General features: G+C 44.3%; 1 protein-coding gene across 4 annotated transcripts in view; it reads right to left on the minus strand.

Annotated features, from left to right (window-relative positions):
• SF1 (splicing factor 1) overlaps positions 1-22,331 on the minus strand; it is a 46,513-nt gene that overhangs the window by 20,194 nt on the left and 3,988 nt on the right. For 3 of the 4 annotated variants that reach the window (XM_056527443.1, XM_056527444.1, XM_056527445.1), the window contains exons 2-4: positions 19,441-19,566; positions 8,785-8,860; positions 1,957-2,109 (exon numbers count right to left, since the gene is read on the minus strand). In XM_056527443.1, coding sequence (XP_056383418.1) covers positions 1,957-2,109; positions 8,785-8,860; positions 19,441-19,566 — 355 coding nt within the window. The remainder of the gene's footprint in view (positions 1-1,956; positions 2,110-8,784; positions 8,861-19,440; positions 19,567-22,331) is intronic. The other variant, XM_056527446.1, reaches the window with a different exon arrangement.

Raw genomic sequence — 22,331 nt, forward strand, 5'->3', positions numbered from 1 at the left:
TAGCTGGCTCATTCACTCCATTAAAGGGGTACTCTGGTGCTCCAGTGTTCTGGATGTTATGTTTAGAACGCTTGAAGCTGGAGGCCGTGATCATGACTTCACAGCCACACCCCCTCCCATAGACATGAATGGAAGGGGTGTGGTGTGACATCACGAGGGGGTGTGGCCGTTATGTCCCGACCACTGCACACGTATCCAGCGTTTGTTTAGAACGCCGGGTCCTGCAGGAGATTGCGGAGGCTCCAGCGGTGGGACCCCCGCGATCAGATATCTTATCCCCTATCCTTTGGATAGGAGATAAGATGTCTAGCAGCAGAGTACCCCTTTAAAGCGGTGTTTTCCAAACAGTGTGCTCCAATTCTGGTTTTGCAAGATGCACAAAATATAATTTTTATTTTAATATTTTGGGCATCTTGGAAAAACATTAACCTTTCTAATATATTTCATAAGATTTTTTTTTCCTTTTCACAGAAATCATGGCTGAAGTGTTATATATTTAAGCTGTGCACTGAACTGTGTGGCTCAGTTCTTAGGGATCTTAACATCCAGGACAGGACGGTACTATGACTAACATTGGTTATTTTAGTGCTCAGTATTTGAGGAAAAGCCCATCCCATCGGTCTTAAAGGGGTACTCCCGCCCCTAGACATCTTATCCTCTATCCCAGGCATAGGCAACCTTCAGCACTGCAGATGTTTTGGACTACATCTCCCATGATGCTTTGGCAGCATTTTGGCTGAAAGAGCTTCATGGGAGATGTAGTCCAAAACATCTGCAGTGCCGAAGGTTGCCTATGCCTGCTCTATCCAAAGGATAAAGGATAAGATGTCTGGTTCCGCAGCTGGGACCCCCACGATCTCTGTGCAGCCCATGGAGTTCATTCAGAACGCTGGGTGGGGGTGTCGTGACTTCACGCCACACCCCCTCAATGCAAGTCTATGGCACCACGCCCCCGCCCATAGACTTGCAATGAGGGGGTGTGACGTGGAGTCAGCCCGCCCACTCCAAGCGTTCGCCACAAAATGTTCCTAACACTGCGGCAGCGGAGTACCCCTTTAATCACACAGAAAATAGTAAGGGTGGGTTCACACTGCATTTGTCTTGGTTTCACCGTTTCCAATACATTACAGAGTACCTACCACCATCTAAACTTTCCCTAATCCCCCTCCCCATCTGTCCCTGACTCTGACAAAGTCTATCCCTGCATTTATTTTGCTTTAAAACCCCCTAAAAATACCCTTTTTCTATGCAATTCAGTAGCTCAGTTGTAAGCACAGAGCAGGGGAGGTTGTCATAGCAACGGCAAGTCCAAGGAGAGAGAGATAAGCAGTGCATATATAATTAGCCATGTGGAAAGTGGACAGAGGGGAGAGGAACATGAAAAAGAGAAGAGGGAATGTATAAGCTCTGTTCCCTCCCCTCCCACCTGCCTATCTGACAGGCGAGAGCTGCACTGAGCTGATTTCAGACTCACTCACTGAGTCCGATATGCTTGCTGACAGGATTGCTAGGGAGACCCCTAGTGGAGAAGTTTTTAAAGTAAAAAAAAAAAAACATGAAAGGAGGAATTTTTTTTAAATGAAAGCAATAAAAAATTTGTTCAGTAGGGCTTTATTTTTAATACATAAAAAGTTTGTTTCATGAGAGGCACACTTAAAAAGGTGCTGCAATGAGTAGTCAACTACGACAGTATATGTTCCAATCTAGTTTATTTTTTATAATGGAGATGGTTGGGTAACAAATTCTGCTTTACAGCATACAGCAGCCTGTGTATTAATATCCTTTAATAAATAACTTTCTTTCCTCTTTAAGTGTATAAACTATATATGTTAAATGCGAACAAAAATGCAGTGTGAACCCACCCTATGCAATTTGTATACACTTTTTTTTATATTTAATTGAAACTTTATTGTAGGGACAAAAGATAAGCAAATGCTGCCAACCCCGTTCACATACTTATAATCCGCTGGAGGTTTGAAGTCTGGGTTCAACCCAACCATCTCTGTGATAAGATTGTGTCGCTCCTCTTCTAGCTTCTTACGAGTCCTAAACTCTCGTGTGTTTAGCCGTTTCCCCTCGCTATTATAGATCGGTTCAGGAGATGGGGATCTGCATAGCAGGAGAATAAAGGGGATCAAAAAAAGACAGCAATAGCACAAGAAAAACCTCAAATGGCAACATGTAATTCACTGCACAGGTAAAAATACATTTCCGGTATTACATGTGGCTGCGATCGGCATCATTACATTGCTACTTGTACAATAAGAGCTGTTGGCAGCGCCACAAACCACCACTTTATGTATATGGTAATGGTTATGTGGTCGGTGGCTGATCTCTATGGGCCACTAGATAAGAATATCTTGTTAACATTACACTGCTTTATGTTCTATAAACTAGGTTTGTTTTTTTTATGTTTTTTGTTTTTTTTATAGAAAACATATGGCTAAGGATTTTAAAGTTAAGGGTATGTTCACACTGAGGAAATTCCGCAAGGAAAATTTCCTCACTGAATATCTCTGGGGATCCATGATTTTCCTATTTCATGATGAGTGGCGCAGAAATGATCAGATGATCTACGCTTATGTCGGTGACAATTTGCCACAGATATAAGCGCACTGACAAACGGATCTTCTCTGGCACATACCGCCCCAAGAATGAACATGTTCAATCTTTAGACGGAATTCAGATCTGCTTCTGAAGATCCGTGTGCACACAGCGGCGAAAATCCCATTGAAGTCAACGGAACGGTGCCACAAGGCGGAATCAGTGTGAAATTCCTGCAGGACAGTCCCCATGGAATACGCCTTGCAATTCTGTAGTGTGAACATACGCTAGGAGTATTTTACATTTGCTGAGTAAGATTTTTTTTACATGGCTCAATAGTTGTTGACCGCTGTAAACATCAATATAAAATAGTTTCCAGTAAGATAGAAGAATATGGGGGAGAGAACTAATAAAATACTAGCCTCCCAGGACAAACATAATAGAGGTATATGCCGTTCAAAACGAGGACCCAGCAGCAAGTGACACCTGCGGGGTGCACGCAAATCTAGATATAGGATCAGCAACTCACACAATGGAAGAATAGCATGCACTCACTGCTGGTATAGTACAGGGATGTAGGAATTGTATCGCCCGACACATGCAGTTCCGGGCGTTGGGCAGGTGAATTCTTCAGGCGTTTAACCCCGCTTCGGGCAAGCAGCTAAATGCCGGAAACATTCACATATGATGGGGCAACACTGTCTTGCCCCACCACTAAACTGCTATAGACCGCAGCTGCATCATGCAGCCTATAGCGACGTCATCGCACGTGTCCCTGCAGGGAACAGGGAGATCTAAGTAGAAGCGAGTTACCTACTCAAACTTGGCTACTTACTACATAAGGGAGGACCTGCCTACCACTAGAGGCTAACCTATCTACTCAGGGCAGTGCATCCCAACCATGGTGCCTCCAGCTGGTGCAAAACTACAACTCCCAGCATGCCCAGACAGCCTTCAGCTGGGAGTTGTAGTTTTGCAACCGCTGGAGGCCCCCTGGTTGAAGAACACTGACTCAGGTGGTATAGTTGTTTAAATGGGAGCCCTACCTGCCGGGGGTCATATCCATCTAGGGGCCTTTCTACCTACTGGGAAGTCCTACCTAATCATGAGGTAGGGCTCCCCAGTAGGTGGACAGGCCTCCAGATAGATATGACCCCCATCAGGGATGGGTGTCATATCTATCTGGGGAGCCCTACCTGATGGGGATCATATCTATCTGGGGCCTGTGTACCTACTGGGGAGCCCTTCCTGATGGGGATCATATCTATCTGGGGCCTGTGTACCTACTGGGGAGCCCTTCCTGATGGGGATCATATCTATCTGGGGCCTGTGTACCTACTGGGGAGCCCTTCCTGATGGGGATCATATCTATCTGGGGCCTGTGTACCTACTGGGGAGCCCTACCTGATGGGGATCATATTTATCTGGGGCCTGTGTACCTACTGGGGAGCCCTACCTGTTGGGGATCATATCTATCTGGGGCCTGTGTACCTACTGGGGAGCCCTTCCTGATGGGGATCATATCTATCTGGGGCCTGTGTACCTACTGGGGAGCCCTACCTGATGGGGATCATATCTATCTGGGGCCTGTGTACCTACTGGGGAGCCCTTCCTGATGGAGATCATATCTATCTGGGGCCTGTGTACCTACTGGGGAGCCCTTCCTGATGGAGGTCATATGTGTCTGCAGACCTGTCTACATATGGGGGAGCTCTACCTAATAGGGGACATATCTATCTGGTGCTCTGTCTGCCTACTGGGAGAGCCCACCGTTTCTACCATCTGGTGGGACATATCTATCTGGGGCATTATTTACTTACTAGGGGAACCCTACCTGCCTACCTGATGAGGGGACGTACCTACCTGATAAAAGGGACATACCTTCCTGAAGGGGGGACTACCTACTTCATGGGACGGACTTTCTTATAAGGGGCCCTATCCACCAAATGGGGTGACATACTGGTCTGCCTATTAAGTTTCTATTCATAAAGACCTTGAAGACTATTTTGGTTGAAATTATTCTATGTACAAGGACAAGTGGATTGTCATGAGGGACAAGTAGATTGCGCTCCGTTTTAGTCCCTTGGACAAGTAGCTTTTTAAAAAAAAAATTCCACACCCCTGAAGTGTCTAGGCGTCTGAAGGTCCGGGATCATGTTTCACACGACTAAGCGCGCTTCTTCCGGCCTGCATGCTGTCCGCATGCCGGCCGGAAGAAGCACGCTTAGTCGTGTGAAACGACCGGCGTAGCCTCTGAGCACTTTGGCCCACTCTGCATGCTGCCCCGTGATCCCAGACCTTTGGACGCCCAGACACTATCCCAGCAATGAGTGTACGCCATCTTTCTTGCATTGTGTAAATAAAATCGTTTCCATCGCTGCATAACCTTGCTTAAGTCCTTGGAGTAATCAGGTCGAGGAGATATCACTTATCTCTGCCTTCTAAGAACTCTTAGTTATAATGTAATTTGGCATGTCTATTTTACGTGTGCACATTGATATGTCCAATCTAAAAAAGGGCATAAACACTTGAAAGAGTAAGGAAACTGGCAGACTCCTTTCCATTACTCTTCCATAGTGAAGATATACTTTCATTTTTATTTATTTTTTTTATATAAAAAATGAAAGCAATCAAAATAAGATTTTTTTTTTCCATGGAGCCCATGGCACCTGCTAGACTTGTGATATGCAGGAAAATGGTTAAAAAGGAATTCTTGGGCAAAAGGAGAAAAAAAATTATTACTTTATGGGCTAGAGAGAAAGTCAGCAGGTTAAATCTGTAAATATGGTTAAATATTCAGCCGAAAATACAAATTATTTGAGGGCTGCTTTGAGAAAAAAACAAAAAAACGTTAGCGTCATTAATCCATTTCCGCTCACAAACCTTTTTAAGTTGGGCGCAATATTTGTTTTAAGACCTGTTTAAAAAGTAGATCAAGGTTATGTCCTCTAATACCTGCTTCTTAGCAAAACCAATTGACAAGGAGCTGAGAGAACAGGGTTGGTTAAGGTCGTATAACAGAAACCAGCTGTATATGGAATATTTGCCCTATAAATTGTCCATCTAATAACAAGTGACAATGAAAAGAAAAGGCTGCTGAAGACATTTCCAAAGAAATTGGGACATAAAGGAAAAAATAAAAATAAAAATATAAGAAAATGGTTATTGGTTAATTGGATCCATATATCTGACCGGCACCGAACTACCACGATATCTGGACAGCGCTCAACTAATGTCAAGATATCAGGTATCGTATGTGATGGAAATCTTCAATAAATCCTCGAGTCATGGGGATAATAATATACAAGACAATGTAGGAAGATGACAAAATATCCATTCTTCTTGGCAGGTTCTATGGTTTATACTATATAAAAGGTGCGAGTGTTTTTAAGAGGTGATCTCGAGAAGCACTCCTGCCAAAACAGACAACGTGGGATCTGTAGCTGGATGTAACCTGGGAATACACATTACTCTCTAAGGGTTGTGGACAAGACCTTTTCATGAAGGCCGGGGCACTGTGCATTACAGTAAAGGAACCAAACAAAATGGCAACGTTCAGAATACACTAAATGTAAGGGCTTGTTCACATGATTTGGATCATTTGAACATATACAAGCAACATATACTATAATGGCCCAAATGTGGTCAGCTAGTTACTATATCCTGCACGTACACATGCATGGTTTGCTGCAAGTAAAAACATGTGGGCAGGCAGGAAATTAATAGCTGACTATGTCCATGCATTAAAAGGGGTACTCCACTGGAAAACATTTTTTTTTTTAAATCAACTGGTGCCAGAAAGTTTAACAGATTTGTAATTTTCTTCTACCGGTATTTAAAAATCTTAATCCTTCCCATGACTTCGCTGTTGTATACTCCATTTCTTTTTTAATTTCCTTTCTGTCTGACCACAGAGCTCTCTGCTGACACCTCTGTCCATGTCAGGAACTGTCCAGAGTAGGAGCAAATCCCAACAGCAAACATACGCTGCTCTGGACAGTTCCTAAAAATGGACAGAGGTGTCAGAGCAATGTGGTCGTGAGAGAAAAGAAAACCAAAGAGAAAAGAATTTCCTCTGTAGTATACAGCTGCTAATAAGTACTGGAAGGATTAAGCATTTTTAATAGAAGTAATTTACAAATCTGTTTAACTTTATGGCACCAGTTGATAAAAAAATAAAAAATAAAGGCTTTCCAGTGGAGTACCCCTTTAAAGTAAATGGGGCTCGCACCTCTCCAATGCCCATGTATGTCGCCAAACTTTTTTTTAACAGGATGCCGACGTACATGTGCAATATGAGAGCTGAATTGTGATGAGAACCCGCCCTAATATACTAGCCTACATGAAGACTAAGTTATCAGACAAAGCTGTGAGAACAGTGATCTAACTACACTACAGGCAAAACTCAAGAGTCTGGGGCTGAGAGAGAGGTGCATCACATATATTCAGCCATCCCCCTCAGACCCATGTACTGGGAAGAAGAGTGAACAACATTTGTCTGTAGTAAAAGCTGGACTTTACTGGATAGAATGCTCGTCCAACTGAGGTTGTGTTCACATGTGGCGGTTTCTTAAGAAAATAAAAAAAAAAATAGGATTTTGGGAAAGTGGGGGTAAAGCCACAAGAAAACCACAACCTGTGAACACAGCCTAAAAGTATATATATATATAAAAAAAAAGCCAAACTTTAGACCAGTGTTTCCCAACCAGGGTGCCTCCAGCTGTTCCAACACTACAACTCCCAGCATGCCCGGACAGCAGAAGGATGTCCGGGCATGCTAGGAGTTGTAGTGTTGCAACAGCTGGAGGCCCCCTGATCTGGAAACACTGGTGTAGACATAAGAGATGACTCACATAGTGGATATATTCTTGCTCTCCATACATAATACCAGGAATAGCCTCTGTGCACACTGGAGTGGTAGCCTCTTCCCCTAAAGACCCGATTTACACATGCTTTTTATTTTATTTTAAATGATATTTTACTTTTATTTTTTATTATTATTATGTTTATTATTACATATATATATATTTACAGTAGTGCAATAGACTATGCTATGATAGGCATGTCAGTACAGAGAGTGCACATTTTCACAGCCCATATACTAAGATATAAGTGTTTGCTCCAGACACAAAGCCTGAGGGTGCACTACTACCACAAAATACTGCTAACCTTTCTGGTTTGTTAGGTTCAAGGCAAATGTCCGGCTGCTATAAAAAATTCCCCAAATACGACCTGGCTAGTAGTAGTTATTTTTGCATACAGTACATAGCAATGTATGCTGGGAGTTGTAGTTTTGCAACAGCTGGAGGCACACCGATTGGGAAAACATTGACCTAAACAGTAGGAATTGGGGCAGGTGACACCACATTTATTATTTTTACCCCAGCATGAGCGGATTAGACTGTAAAGAGAATTCCACCTTTGTAAGGCTGGGTTCACATCACGTTTTGTCCAATACGGGAGCGCATACGGCAGGGGGGAGCTAAAAACATGCGCTCCCGTATGTAATTCATTTCAATGAGCCGACCGCAGTGAAATGTTCAGTGGGCTCATTTTTGCTTTTACAACCGGACCTAAAACAGTGGTTGACAACAGTTTTAGGTCCGGAGAAAAAGCGGATACGGGGCAAAAATGAGCCAAACGGACAGAAAGTTTCACTGGTCGGCTCATTGAAATGAATTACATACGGGAGCGCATGTCTTTAGCTCTCCCCTGCCGTATGCGCTCCCATATGGGACAAAACGTGATGTGAACCCCCCCTAACTGAGAAATTAGGTTATGTTTATATTTACATTCACTTATCTAAAGCTGCACAGCTGAAAGCCAGAAAAGTAGGCACAGATGTAAATGTGTCCTGAACGTAACACCTAATGATCTAGGAAAAATAAGCCATAAAAAGCAAGAGAAGCTTTCAGACCGATAAAAAAAATAAAAATAAAATTAGATGTCTGTAACATCATTATCAGACTTACATGGATGAGGCCATAGGCTATGTAATGAGTCAATGAGGAGTACATGTCATGAGGCTGTGTGCGCACAGGTGCTCTCTGTTCTACTTTTAGTCTAAGAATTCAATAAGCAAACATGTTTGGAGAGCACAAGATAATTCCACTAAGTGAAGATTGGAACCCTGCTTACATGCCATAGATCACAAAATATACAGATTACTATATTAACAAGCCCAAGAGAAGATGAAACTGTTACTGTCAGGCGACAAGCGAGTGGAGGGGGTATCCCAACCTGTCTTCTGGGTTAGGGGGTATTCCCAGGTCTCCCGTGCGAAGCTTGCGAGTCAGATCCTCAATTTGAAGTTGAACTGGAAGAAAGCAGGTTAGAAAACAAAAAAGGAACGGGAGAAAGTTGTTACAAACCCAAAAAGGAGAAAAAACAAACCCATAACATTTCGATTCAATACAAGTTATAACCGGAAGAGAATGTGTTAAGTTGACAAAACTCAATACACGGCTGTCAATAGGTTAGGGTTATTTTACCTGTTTCACGCATTTTTTTTTGTATATCATAAACAGGAAACTATGAACAGGAACTTTACACCCCAATAAACTAGAATTTGGTTAGTAATTGTTCCGGACAATAAAGGGGTTGAATTTACATCATACAAGTTCCATAGAAAAAGACTATGTAAAATAACATCTGCACAAGTACATTAGACTATAAAGTCAATCCCCAATATAAACAGGCAGTAACACTATAGCATTTAAACTTTACAAAGTACTAACTTACTTTACATTAAGAAAAAACACATTAGAATACCAACACCAGAAGAAGTTATCATGTATCGGCTGATAATAGTAACATTCAGATAACCTGACAAGTTCAAGGCCAGCAGGATAAATGAATGGAATGGTGGGTGCACAGGGTCAATTATGTCCCCATTCACTGGATCAATGAGGGTCCAGGCAGTCAGACCCCCGACAATCAGCTTATTATCCCCCATTCTATGGATAGGGGATAAGCTGAGATGGGAATACCTATTTAGCCACATAGTCCTTTCTGATGAAGCTGGGGGTCCAGCGAAACGTTAAAGGCATAGGCTATGTTAGTTTTTAAATTGCAGCTTTACAGTCTCCTCACTCGCAACCAACAAAAGTAGGGGCCAGACTATAATAGTGCACCCGGAATCAGCAGCTTGGTTGCCAGTTACACTATATGAGGACTGGGGCTGTGTTTTTAATCACTGAGTGGTCCTGACATCTAGTGGACAAATTTGCTAACTGCACTTTAGTAGTTTACATTTAAATTTAAACAGGTATTAATAAAAGTTATATTTTAGTTGGGAGGGACCTAGTTTAGGGCACCCCTTTGGGGGTTTCCCCTAAAGTTGTTATCACATACCTATTTAACAGACACCCCTCCCCCACATTATCAATAGGGTCTGTAATGCACAGCTGATGTGTGTCCTACTAGTGTTGAGTGCGGCTATTTGAATTGCAAATTTTTACTGCAAATATCGGCACTTTGCGATTTCATGAATATTTAGAATATAGCGCTATATATTTGTTATGACGAATATTCGTTTTTTTTTTTTACAGTACAGATCACAATGATGTGTACTGTGTATATAAAAAGTGATCATCCCTCCCTGCTTCCAGTTTGTGGTCCAAAAGAAGGCTCCAATATTATTTACTGTGTGAGTCCGTGTGAATATTTTGTATATGCGAAAATTTGCGAATATCAGCACTTCCAGAGGACACTGATCCCTCCCTTCTTTTAGCTTGTGGGTTAGTGAGAAGGATGCAAATACAGTTGTCAGAGGTTATCAACATCCCTAACAACCAATAGGAAAGTAGTTGGTTGAAAGGTATAATCGCACATGCACACTGAGTATTTTATAACAAATTTTGCATGGAAAAAGTGAACGAATATGCGATAGTTGCAAACATAGGACAAATATTCGTCCATATATTGGCAAAATAACGCAAAATCGAATATAGCCGATGCCGCTCATCACTATGGGGGAGATTTATCAAAACCTGTGCCCATAGCAACCAATCAGATCGCTTCTTTCATTTTCCACAGGCCTTCATAAAAATGAAAGCAGCAAGCTGATTGGTTGCTATGGGCAACTGGGCAAGTTTTCCTCTGCACAGGTTTTGATAAATCTCCCCCTATGTCTTACTAGGCTAAGGCCCCTTTCACACTATAAAGTTGTTCCGTTAAAAGACCCGTTATAAAAGCCTTAAAAAGGGATTTTTAAGGGCCGTTACAAAATCTCATTAAAGTCTATGGGATTTTTTCATTATCCGTTATGACCCGTTATAGTCAGTCATGAATAACGGACGTTATTTGTGACTGAAGAAGAAACGGCACATGCACTAATTTTTCTTCCATCACAAGAAATGGGTAAAATAACAGCCTTTATTTTAACATTGAAGTCTATGGCAAACAGATGAGCCTTTATGTCATCCGTTTGCACCTGGTTTATAATATCAGTTATTACTTCTGAGCATGCTCAGAAGAGTTGACATCAGCAGACTCCTGCAGTGCTGAGGGACTACTAAACTACTACTAATTACTAATGACTACTAGTTATTAAACGGGAGTGGGCGGCATGCTGCGGCTCCCCTACAACGTATGATGTATTTTACTTTCATTTTTAAATTCCCCGCCGGGAGCACTAAATGTACGGATACGGTATGGATGAGCCTTTCCGGGCTCCTGGCGGGGTTTTTAAACTTCAGTGTTCCTTATTGTATAATCACATCCCCCCATGTGTATATATGTATGATTCCCCCCTGCCTGCCGCCCGGTCTTCTAGCGCTGTCACAGCGCACAGAGACATACCATTCCATTCTGCTCATCTCCGTATCTGACAGAGAGGAGCAGCAGAGAATGCCGCCATACCTGACCTGTACCCCCAATGCGCTGCCTCATTCATATATTACCCACTGCCGCCCGACATGTCCGCCCTGCTCCAAGTGCAATCAGAGCGCACAGCGAGGACAGTCTACTCCCCATTGCTCATCTCTGTACCCGACGTAGATTGGCAGTGGGTAATAGACTGACATGTCCCCGCTGTGCGCTCTGGTTGCGCTTGGAGCAGGACGGACATGTCGGGCGGCAGTGGGTAATATATGAATGAGGCAGCGCATTGGGGGTACAGGTCAGGTACGGCGGCATTCTCTGCTGCTCCTCTCTGTCAGATACAGACATTCTGGGAACCGGCGGTGGCAACACTGAATGAATGAAGCAGCGCACAGCGGAGAGAGGTCCCTCCATTCTCCGCTGCTTATCTGTCAAGTACAGAGATGAGCAGAATGGAATGGCATTGTCCCTGCTGTGCGCTGTGACAGCGTTAGAAGACCGGGCAGCAGGCAGGGGGGGGAATCATACATATACACATGGTGGGAATAAAATGGGGGAATGTGATTATACAGTAAGGAACACTGAAGTTTAAAAACCCCGCCAGGAGCCCCGAATGGCTCATCCGTACCGTATCCATACATTCAGAGCTCCCGGCAGGGAATTAAAAAATGAAAGTAAAATACATCGTACATCACAGGAGAGCCGCAGCATGCAGCCCGCTCCCGTTTAATAACTTGTAATCGCATTGGGTCTCAGAAGTGAGACCCGGTGCGATCATTCCCTCAGCCCCTGTACTACAACCCCCATCATGGAACAGAGTCTGTTCCATGATGGGGGTAGTAGTACAAACACTAATGTAGCATCCCCAGCCACCGGCAGACTCCCGCAGCAGGGGAACTACTACTCCCAATGTGCAAACAAGTCTGTTCCGTGATGGGAGTAGAAGTAATCCCAGCTGAGAGAGTCTGTAGGAAGGGGTGTTAAAACGGCCGTACATGACGGATGTTATAACGGGTCTTAACTAGAGATGAATATGCCTGTTATTTTGACGGACGTTATTCAGCCGTTAGCACCTGTTATTTCATCCGTTATTGTACATCCGTTTTTACACAGAAAACGGATGTTTAATTATGGATAAATACTCAGTGAAAGGAGCCTAAGAATTACATCTGTCTCAGAGCTCCATTTGGCAGCTCAGTCACAGAGTCCAATAAAAACAAAACCTGGACGGTCCATTGGATCCCAATAACTGTGAATGGGCTCCATTGTTTTTCAGGAGAAAAGCGGAAAAAATTGTGCAGGTGCGGGTTTGGAGATGTGAGACGAGGCCTTAGGGAACCAGCACATCCGTTATGTTTGTTTTATTGCTTCTAGAATTAAATGCCAACTAAGTAATTCATAGCCCACCAGAGTAGGAAAGAGATCCCCAATGACAAGTATGTGCCCAATAGGACATATGACAATGGTAGTCATTGTAAAAACAAGTCCTTTGAAAGTTCCGCAACACTTGCAAGCAGATGAAAATGTAAGAAATATCTGAAAAACACAACATTTCAATCTGCTATGGAGGGGAATCTGTGCTGCAGGAAAAGATTGGTTGTCATGGACACGGAGCTGGAGAATATCCTGGGATGACCCGGCTTCTCAGCGCTCTATCTGCTTTTAAACACGATAGTTGTCTCTTAAAGTGTTCCTAATTAGGGATCCACAGATTATCGGTTTGGCCGATATTATCGGCCGATATTCACGATTTTGGACGTTATCGGTATCGGCAATTACCTTGTCGATAATCCCCCACCCCCACCAGCCAGAGACCGCCTCCGCTGCTGCCCCATTGCCTCCACCGTTACCGGTTTTATAATTACCTTTTCCCGGGGTCTGCACTATTTCTGGCTCCTGCACGTCCTGTGTTATGATGTGCGCTGCGCAGTGCAATGACGAGTGACTTCCTCAACGTGGCGTCACCGTCAGTGCACACAGTGACAGCTCAGGAGGACGCCGCAGGAGCCAGTAGAAGCGTGGACCCCGGGAACAGGTCATTATAAAACCGGGGATGGGGGAGGCAACGGGTCAGAGGCACAGAGGGGGGGGGGGGGTTCCGTAACGGTGGCGGTGATAGGACTCCGGACAGGCAGGGGGAGAGAAGCGAGTGGCGGCGGCGGTCTCTGGCACTGCAAAAGCCGCTGCCGCCCGCTTTAAATCAATGATCTGCAGCGGTGTCGCCGGGGGGATAAATAGCCGTTAACTAATACCGGAATAAGTTATCGGCTATCGATCCTAACCTCCACAGAGTATCGGCCGTAAAAAAACAATATCGGTCGATCCCTATTCCTAATCTTTTAGTGAAATGTCAGATGTAGTGATCAGTGGGGGTCCAGCTGCAGAGATCCCCTACTGATTGAAAGAACAAAGTGACCGAAATGAGCGCATTGTCCCGTCGTTTCTGCTCGGCACAAAGAGTCCGGACACCATGACAGTTTTATAGAGATACATAGACACTGCTATGATGTCATGACTAGTCTTGAGTGCGAATATTCGAACAGCGGAATTTTTATGGCAAAAATCGTCACTTCGCTATTTTTCTAATGTTTAAAAAATAACGAAAACATTTTTTTTCATTATGACAAACACTTTTTTTTCACAGTACACATCACAATGATGTGTACTGTGTAAATAAAACATGACCATTCCTCCCTGCTTCCAGCTTGTGGTCCAAAGAAGGCGAATATGCGAAGATTTGCGAATATCGTCACTTCCAGGACACTGATCCCTCCCTTCTTTCAGCTTGTGGGCCAATGAGAAGGATGCATATACAGTTGTCAGAGGTTATCAACATCCCTAGCAACCAATAGGAAAGAAGTTAATTGAAAGATATCATAATCGCGCATGCGCACTTCGCAAATTTCATATGGGGAAAAAAAGTGAATATGTGAAATTCGCAAACATAGGACGAATATTCGTCCATATATTTGCGAAATATCACGAATTTGAATATGGCCTATGCGCTCATCACTAGTCATGACACCCCATCGATCACATCTTCTGACAAATCATGGGGGAGATTTATCAAAACCTGTGCAGAGGAAAAGTTGCCCAGTTGCCCATAGCAACCAATCAGATCACTTCTTTCATTATGCAGAGGCCTTGTGAAAAATGAAAGAAGCGATCTGATTGGTGGCCATGGGCAACTGCACCATTCTTCCTTTACACAGGTTTTGATAAATCTTTCCCTATGTGATCCCATGTTTCCCAACCAGGGTGCCTCCAGCTGTTGCAAAACTACAACTCCCAGCATGCCCGGACAGCCGTTGGCTGTCCGGGCATGCTGGGAGTTGTAGTTTAGCAACAGCTGGAGGCACCCTGGTTGGGAAACACTGATGTGATCAGTGGATGTTCCGGCTGCTGAGACCCCCATCATTCACTAGAACAAAGTGACAGAAGCGCCTGGCTGAGTGTATTGTCCCTTTGTTTCTTATTGGCCTTCCTCAAGAAGCTAAGAACAAAGACTCTGGATGCCACGATGTTTTATAGAGATACAGAGACTTATGGGGGGGGGGGGGGGGAGATTTATCAAAACCTGTCCAGAGAAAAAGGTTGCACATAGCAACCAATCAGCGCGTTTCTTTCATTTTTAACAAGGCCTCTGCAAAATGAAAGAAGCAATCTGATTGGTTGCTATGGGCAACTCTGCACCTTTTCCTCTGGTCAGGTTTTGATAAATCCCCCCCCCCCCCCCCATGGTGTCTACACGCTGTGCTCTCAGCTTTCCAGGGAAAGTCGTGCAGGAACAAAGTGACAAAGCTTCAGTCCCTTCACTTTAGCAATCGCTGGGGTTCGTACGACACCTTAGAAGTCGTCACAAATTAATGTCAGAAGTCGAATCAAAGTTTAGGAGCAGTTATAACAGTGTATGCCAGGATTTTGGAACTTGCCAAGTTAAAGGGGGTTATCCAGGAAAAAACTTTTTTTTATATATATCAACTGGCTCCAGAAAGTTAAACAGATTTGTAAATGACTTCTATTAAAAAATCTTAATCCTTTCAGTACTTATGAGCTTCTGAAGTTTAGGTTGTTCTTTTCTGTCTAAGTAATCTCTGATGACACGTGTCTCGGGAACCGCCCAGTTTAGAAGAGGTTTGCTATGGGAATTTGCTTCTAAACTGGGCGTTTCCCGAGACACGTGTCATCAGAGATTACTTCGACAGAAAAGAACAACCTTAACTTCAGAAGCTCATAAGTACTGAAAGGATTAAGATTTTTTAATAGAAGTAACTTACTACAAATCTGTTTAACTTTCTGGAACCAGTTGATATATATATAAAAAAAAAGTTTTTCCCTGGAATACCCCTTTAACCCCTTAACGACGCAGGACGTATATTTACGTCCTGCGCCGGCTCCCGCGATATGAAGCGGGATCGCGCCGCGATCCTGCATCATATCGCGTGGGTCCCGGCGCTAATCAACGGCCGGGACCCGCGGCTAATACCACACATCGCCGATCGCGGCGATGTGCGGTATTAACCCTTTAGAAGCGGCGGTCAAAGCTGACCGCCGCTTCTAAAGTGAAACTGAAAGTATCCCGGCTGCTCAGTCGGGCTGTTCGGGACCGCCGCGGTGAAATCGCGGCTACCCGAACAGCTGATCGGACACCGGGAGGGCTCTTACCTGCCTCCTCTGTGTCCGATCGACGAATGACTGCTCCGTGCCTGAGATCCAGGCAGGAGCAGTCAAGCGCCGATAATGCTGATCACAGGCGTGTTAATACACGCCTGTGATCAGGATGAGAGATCAGTGTGTGCAGTGTTATAGGTCCCTATGGGACCTATAACACTGCAAAAAAAAAGTAAAAAAAAAGTTTTAATAAAGGTCATTTAACCCCTTCCCTAATAAAAGTTTGAATCACCCCCCTTTTCCCATATAAAAATAAAACAGTGTAAAAAAAAATAAAAATAAACATATGTGGTATCGCCGCGTGCGTAAATGTCCGAACTATAAAAATATATCATTAATTAAGCCGTACGGTCAATGGCGTACGCGCAAAAAAATTCCAAAGTCCAAAAAAGCGTATTTTAGTAACTTTTTATAACATTAAAAAATGAATAAAAAGTGATCAAAAAGTCAGATCAAAACAAAAATCATACCGATAAAAACTTCAGATCACGGCGCAAAAAATGAGCCCTCATACCGCCCCGTACGTGGAAAAATAAAAAAGTTATAGGGGTCAGAAGATGACATTTTTAAGCGTATAAATTTTCCTGCATGTAGTTATGATTTTTTCCAGAAGTGCGACAAAATCAAACCTATATAAGTAGGGTATCATTTTAACCGTATGGACCTACAGAATAATAATAAGGTGTAATTTTTACCGAAATATGCACTGCGTAGAAACGGAAGCCCCCAAAAGTTACAAAATGGCGTTTTTTTTTCGATTTTGTCGCACAATGATTTTTTTTTCCGTTTCGCCGTGCATTTTTGGGTAAAATGACTAATGTCACTGCAAAGTAGAATTGGCGACGCAAAAAATAAGCCATAATATGGATTTTTAGGTGGAAAATTGAAAGGGTTATGATTTTTAAAAGGTAAGGAGGAAAAAACGAAAGTGCAAAAACGGAAAAACCCTGAGTCCTTAAGGGGTTAAGTATGGTGCACATGTGCTTGAAAGGGGTAGATTGTGCTTTTTTGGATTTTTAAGCCCCCTGAGGTTCTGCATTCTTGTGCCCTATGGATAACTCATCTGGAGCCTTTCCCATCTTCCTGTGTGGCTCAAGACAACAGCTGATCACAGGGGGTTTGGCATCTTTTAGGCTTTCCTTTCCTCCCGTCACGGGATCTCAGCAGCCTGCGGATAGCTGGGGACACATTGACCGCAGGCACGGCGTACAGATGAACCGCACAGGTCATCAGAGGGTTGGCTTGTCAGGGAAGACGAGAAGCAGCCAAGCCCCCTGTGATCAGCTGTTGTCTGGATCAGTACAGGAAGACAGAAAATGCTCGAGACGACAATAATCCATAGGGCACAAGAAGGCTAAACCTCAAGGCGTAAAAATCTAAAAGAAAAAAAGCATACAGGTAATCAAAGCACATTGACACCAATGGCATTAGGGGCAGATAGATTTATGGGGGCAGATACCCCCATAAAGCTTCAGAAAGGTGAAAACTTTTCAGAGGTCAGAAAACATGTAATATTACATGGCTGGTAGTGAGATGAATGGGTAAAGCTATCCAAAAGATGAGGGGATAAGTTTTAGATCGTGTGGGGTCCAACAACTGGGACCCCCACGACCTCCTGTACGGTGTTCTGGCTCTCCCTGGGAGCGGGGGCCTCCATATATCTCTATGGAAGTGTCTGAGATAGTTGAACAGCTCTCCCATATTGTTATAAGGAGGTGGTGTGTCAGACGCAGCTTTGTGCAGGGGTCGCGAACAGTCGCTTCCGGGAAGAACCAGAGCCCCGTACAGGAGATCCTTTGGATAGGGGGTAAGTTTTTTTTCCCCCATGATACTTCTCCTTTAATAGGTCACCATCTGCTATAGCAGTGCGGAGCATCATTTACTAAGACAGCACAGCACCAAATAGGAGTTATCATAGGTGTTGCACCAGTCGGAGAAGTACCCTGGAAAGTTTTTGCTTTCAAGCACATGGTTATAGAGGTGGAAAGATGTTCCCTGCTCAGGATTGCCCCTAAAGAGCATCTATCACTAGGGCAAACTGAGCACAATCCTTAGACTAGTGCTGGGCGGTATACCGGTATGAACCGGATACCGTTTTTTTTTCTCCCACGGTATGGATTTTTGCCCATACCACTATACCGGTCGGGCCCCTCCCCCACCCTCCGAGTCAATAAAAAAAATTAAACTTACCCGTAATGGGGGTTGTCCGGGCCATCCATCCTTCCTGTAGTGTCTGGCGGCATTCTGGGTGGAAGGTGAACCGGTCCGGGCTGTCCTTCTCCGGGGGTCCTCTTCTCCACTCCGGGCAGGCTCCGGCCTAGTACGCTGCATAGACGCCGCTACGCCGTGATGTCAGGTGCGTCGCTGCGTACAGACGTCACTGCGCAGCGGCGTCTATGCAGCGTTACTAGGCCGGAGCCTGCCCGGAGTGGAGAAGAGGACCCCCAGAGAAGGACAGCCCGGACCGGTTCACCCTCCACCCGGAATGCCGCCAAAAAAAAAAAAGGATGGATGGATGGCCCGGACCACCCTCCCCGGACGGTCCCTGCAGCAACTGGGAAGGGGAGTCAGGGTTCTGGGATGGACAGGGGTCTGTATAATATACTATACCTACAGTAGGCCCTCCAGCTGTTGCAAAACTACAACTCCCAGCATGCCCGGACAGCCAACGGCTGTCCGGGCATGCTGGGAGTGGTAGTTTTGCAACAGCTGGAGGCACCCCTAGTTGGGAAACACTGACCTATACACTACTATATAGTCCAACATGCTGGGAGTTGTAGTTTTGCAACAGCTGGAGGCTGTAGGGTTGTTTGTTACATCTATTTCAAAGGGTACTCCACTGCCCCAGTGTTCAGATCATTTAGTTCCAAAAGCCCATTTAGTTCCGCTACGCCACCTCAATGCAAGTCTCAATGTAAAAAAAAATAAAAATACAGTGAAATACCGTGATACTTTAGAAAAATACCATGATACTCATTTTTGGTCATATCGCCCAGCACTACCTTAGACCCATTGATCTGATATGCTGCCTGCATGATTCCTGTACTACACATAGGAATTGGAATTATCGATTCAATTACTGTACTAAAGGCAGGTTTCCCTGAACCAAGTCAAAGCAATACATGACGACTATCTTCTGGTGCTGGATTCCCTCACGTTCTCACTGATCCAACTTCGACACTAGTAACATATTAAGCATCTGTGCTATTAACTCTGACACAACACAAGGTATCATTTTAGAATAGAGAAAACGTTTGGTGGCTAACAAAACCTGTTCTTATGAATACCATTAACGTCTGCAAATTAAAAAGACTAAAATGACAATTTTTAACTGTCAATGACACGTTAAAAAGATTAACTCTCCGAAAACCAGTCGACATAAAAGAGGAAACTTGACTTTACCTATATATGCCCTCTCCTGCTCACGACTGAGTCCTGGAGGTATCACTGTCGGCATCCCAGGGATAATGGTCTTTTGGTCTGGAGCTTCATCGTTCCAGCGACTGCGCTTTCGCTTCCGGGAAAAATCTGAGAACACAAGGTTTTATTTATTTTTTCGCTCAAAAACATTGGAACCAAAATGTACACATTACACTAAAAAATGATTTTCATAAGGTTTTTGAGTAAAGCCCGAAGTTCGTGTGTTGGGGCACATGACGATTAAACACACCATACCTTAGTCATACTATGTTTGTTTTACTTATACCCAAATAGTTGGAAGGGTCGGCTGAATAGCAGCGACCTGCAAGATTGACGTATAGGGCTCCATGCTGGGAGCAGGTCAGGGCGGGGGACAAGGCATGTCACTGCTACTTGGCAGGCCTCTCCGGTTGTTTGGTTGAAGATGCGAAAGCCACGGATTTAAGTTTTCAAGTTGTGGGCAAAAGAAAACGAAGATACCGTCTGTTTGATCTGCCAATATCCCGATGGTGCCTTAGCCCATTTCTACAGTGATTCGATATGAACTTCTCGGCTCGGCTCGGCGGTTGCTGACTTTATCCTGCATAAATGAGTTCAGCTTTCAGGTGCTCCGGTGGGCTGGAGACTCTCTCCTAGGACTGTATCCACCTTTTCCATCCCACCGGAGAACCTGAAAGCTGAACTACTGGATTTTTCGCCCTATAGGACGCACCGGCATATAAGACGCGCCGAATTTTAAAGGTGCAAAATCTAGAAAAAAAAAAGATTCTGAACCCAACAGTGATCTTCAACCTGCGGACCTCCAGATGTTGCAAAACTACAACTCCCAGCATGCCCGGACAGCCGTTGGCTGTCCGGGCATGCTGGGAGTTGTAGTTTTGCAACATCTGGAGGTTCGCAGGTTGAAGACCACTGGTATAGGAGGTAATACTCACGTGTCCCCGCCACTCTGGACCAGTCACCGCTCGATCGCTGTCGCCGCGTCCCCGTGGTATCCCCGACGCTACGGACGTCTTCTTCCCCGGGATCCACGCTCTCCGTCGCCGTCATCACGTCGCTATGCACGCCGCTCCTATTGGATGACGGGATGGCGTGCGTGACGACGTGATGATGTCGAAGGAGAGCGCCGGCCATGCAGGGGATCCCGGCACGGAGCAGACACCGAGGAGGCCAGTAAGGTCCCTCCCGGTGTCCTGTAAGCTGTTCGGGACGCCGCAATTTCACCTCGGCGGTCCCGAACAGCCGGGTTAGTGTCACTTTCCCTTCAGACATGGCGGTCAGCTTTTATCGCCGCGTCTGAAGGGTTAATACAGGGCATCACCGCGATGGGTGATGTCCTGCATTAGCCACGGGTCCCGGTCGTTGATGGCCGCAGGGACCGCGGCGATAGGTGTGTATTCGCCGTATAAGACGCACCAACTTTCCCCCCCCCCCCCCCCCCCCCGTTTTGGGGAAGAAAAAGTGCATCTTATACGGCGAAAAATACGGTAATTTATGCAGGATAAAGTCATCAACTGCTGAACCGAGAAGTTCGTGACAAATCAAATGACCGTAACTTGGCTCATCTCTAGTGAATTCTTCACACCTGACCTCAGGTTGCATGGTATTACAACTTTGCTTTATTCCCTTCAATGTAACAGAGGTGCAAAACCACACACAATCTGGGAACAAGTGTGATTTCTTTTTAATTATTCAGCTCTGAATTTCTACACTTCAATAACTCCCTTTAGGGTAGGGTCCCATGTAACATATACGCTGCGTAGTTTCCTATGAGTGAACATACAGGGCTACCCGGCGACAGCCTTGTGTGTGCATCAAGGTCCTTAAAGGGGTACTCCGCTGCTCAGAGTTTGGAACAAATTGTTCCAAACGCTGGAGCCGGGAGCAAGTGATGTCATAGCCCAACCCTCAATGCAAGTCTATCCCGTCGCACCCCCTCCCATAGACTTGAATAAAGGGTGTGGGACGTGGTCATAGGGGGCGGGGCTATGACGTCATAAGCTCCCAGTGCCAGCGTTTGGAACAGTTTGCTCCAAACGTTAAGAAGCAGGGTACCCCTTTAAGGATTGGACAATCAGAAACGCGTAAACTACATTGCTATCTCACTCCACTGGATTTCATGTGTTTTTCGGCACGTCTAATGTTTTTACCTGTCCCCAATAAAGATGATTTTAACCCCTTAGGGACCCATCCTATTTTCACCTTAAGGACTCGCAAATTTTCGTTTTGGCATTTTCGCTTTTTCCTCCTTCCTTTCTAAAAATCATAACGCTTTCAATTTTGCACCTACAGACCCATATAAGGGTTTGTTTTTTGTGTCACCATTTGTAATTTTCAATGACATCACATAATTTATAAAATAACCTGCGGAGAACCCCCAAAAAATTATTTGTGGGGTAAAATGGAAAAAAAAAACCCTGCCACTTTGTAACTTTTGGGTGCTCCCGTTTCTACGCAGTGCAATATTTGGTAATATTGACACCTTACCTTTATTCTGTAGGTCTATACGGTTACAAGGATACCACTTTTATATAGGTTTTATTTTTGTACTTTAAAATTATAAACTACATGCACCAAAATTAGTATGTTTAAAATTGGTATCTTATGACCCCTATAACTTTAATTTTTCTGTGTACAAGGCTTTTTATTAATATTTTTATGGTATATGAAGTGACCAAAAATGCACAATTTTGGACTTTGGTATTTTTTACGTATACGCCATCAACCATGTGGTTTAGCTAACCTAATATTTTTATTTTAAAAGCTCGGACATATACGCCTGCGGCGGTACCACATATGATTACTCTTATTACATCATTTAAAAAATGGAAAAGGGGGTGATTTAAACTTGTAATAGGGAAGGAGTTAATGAA

The sequence above is a fragment of the Hyla sarda genome, chromosome 6, assembly GCF_029499605.1.
Source record: "Hyla sarda isolate aHylSar1 chromosome 6, aHylSar1.hap1, whole genome shotgun sequence".
In the NCBI taxonomy this organism is placed as follows: domain Eukaryota; kingdom Metazoa; phylum Chordata; class Amphibia; order Anura; family Hylidae; genus Hyla; species Hyla sarda.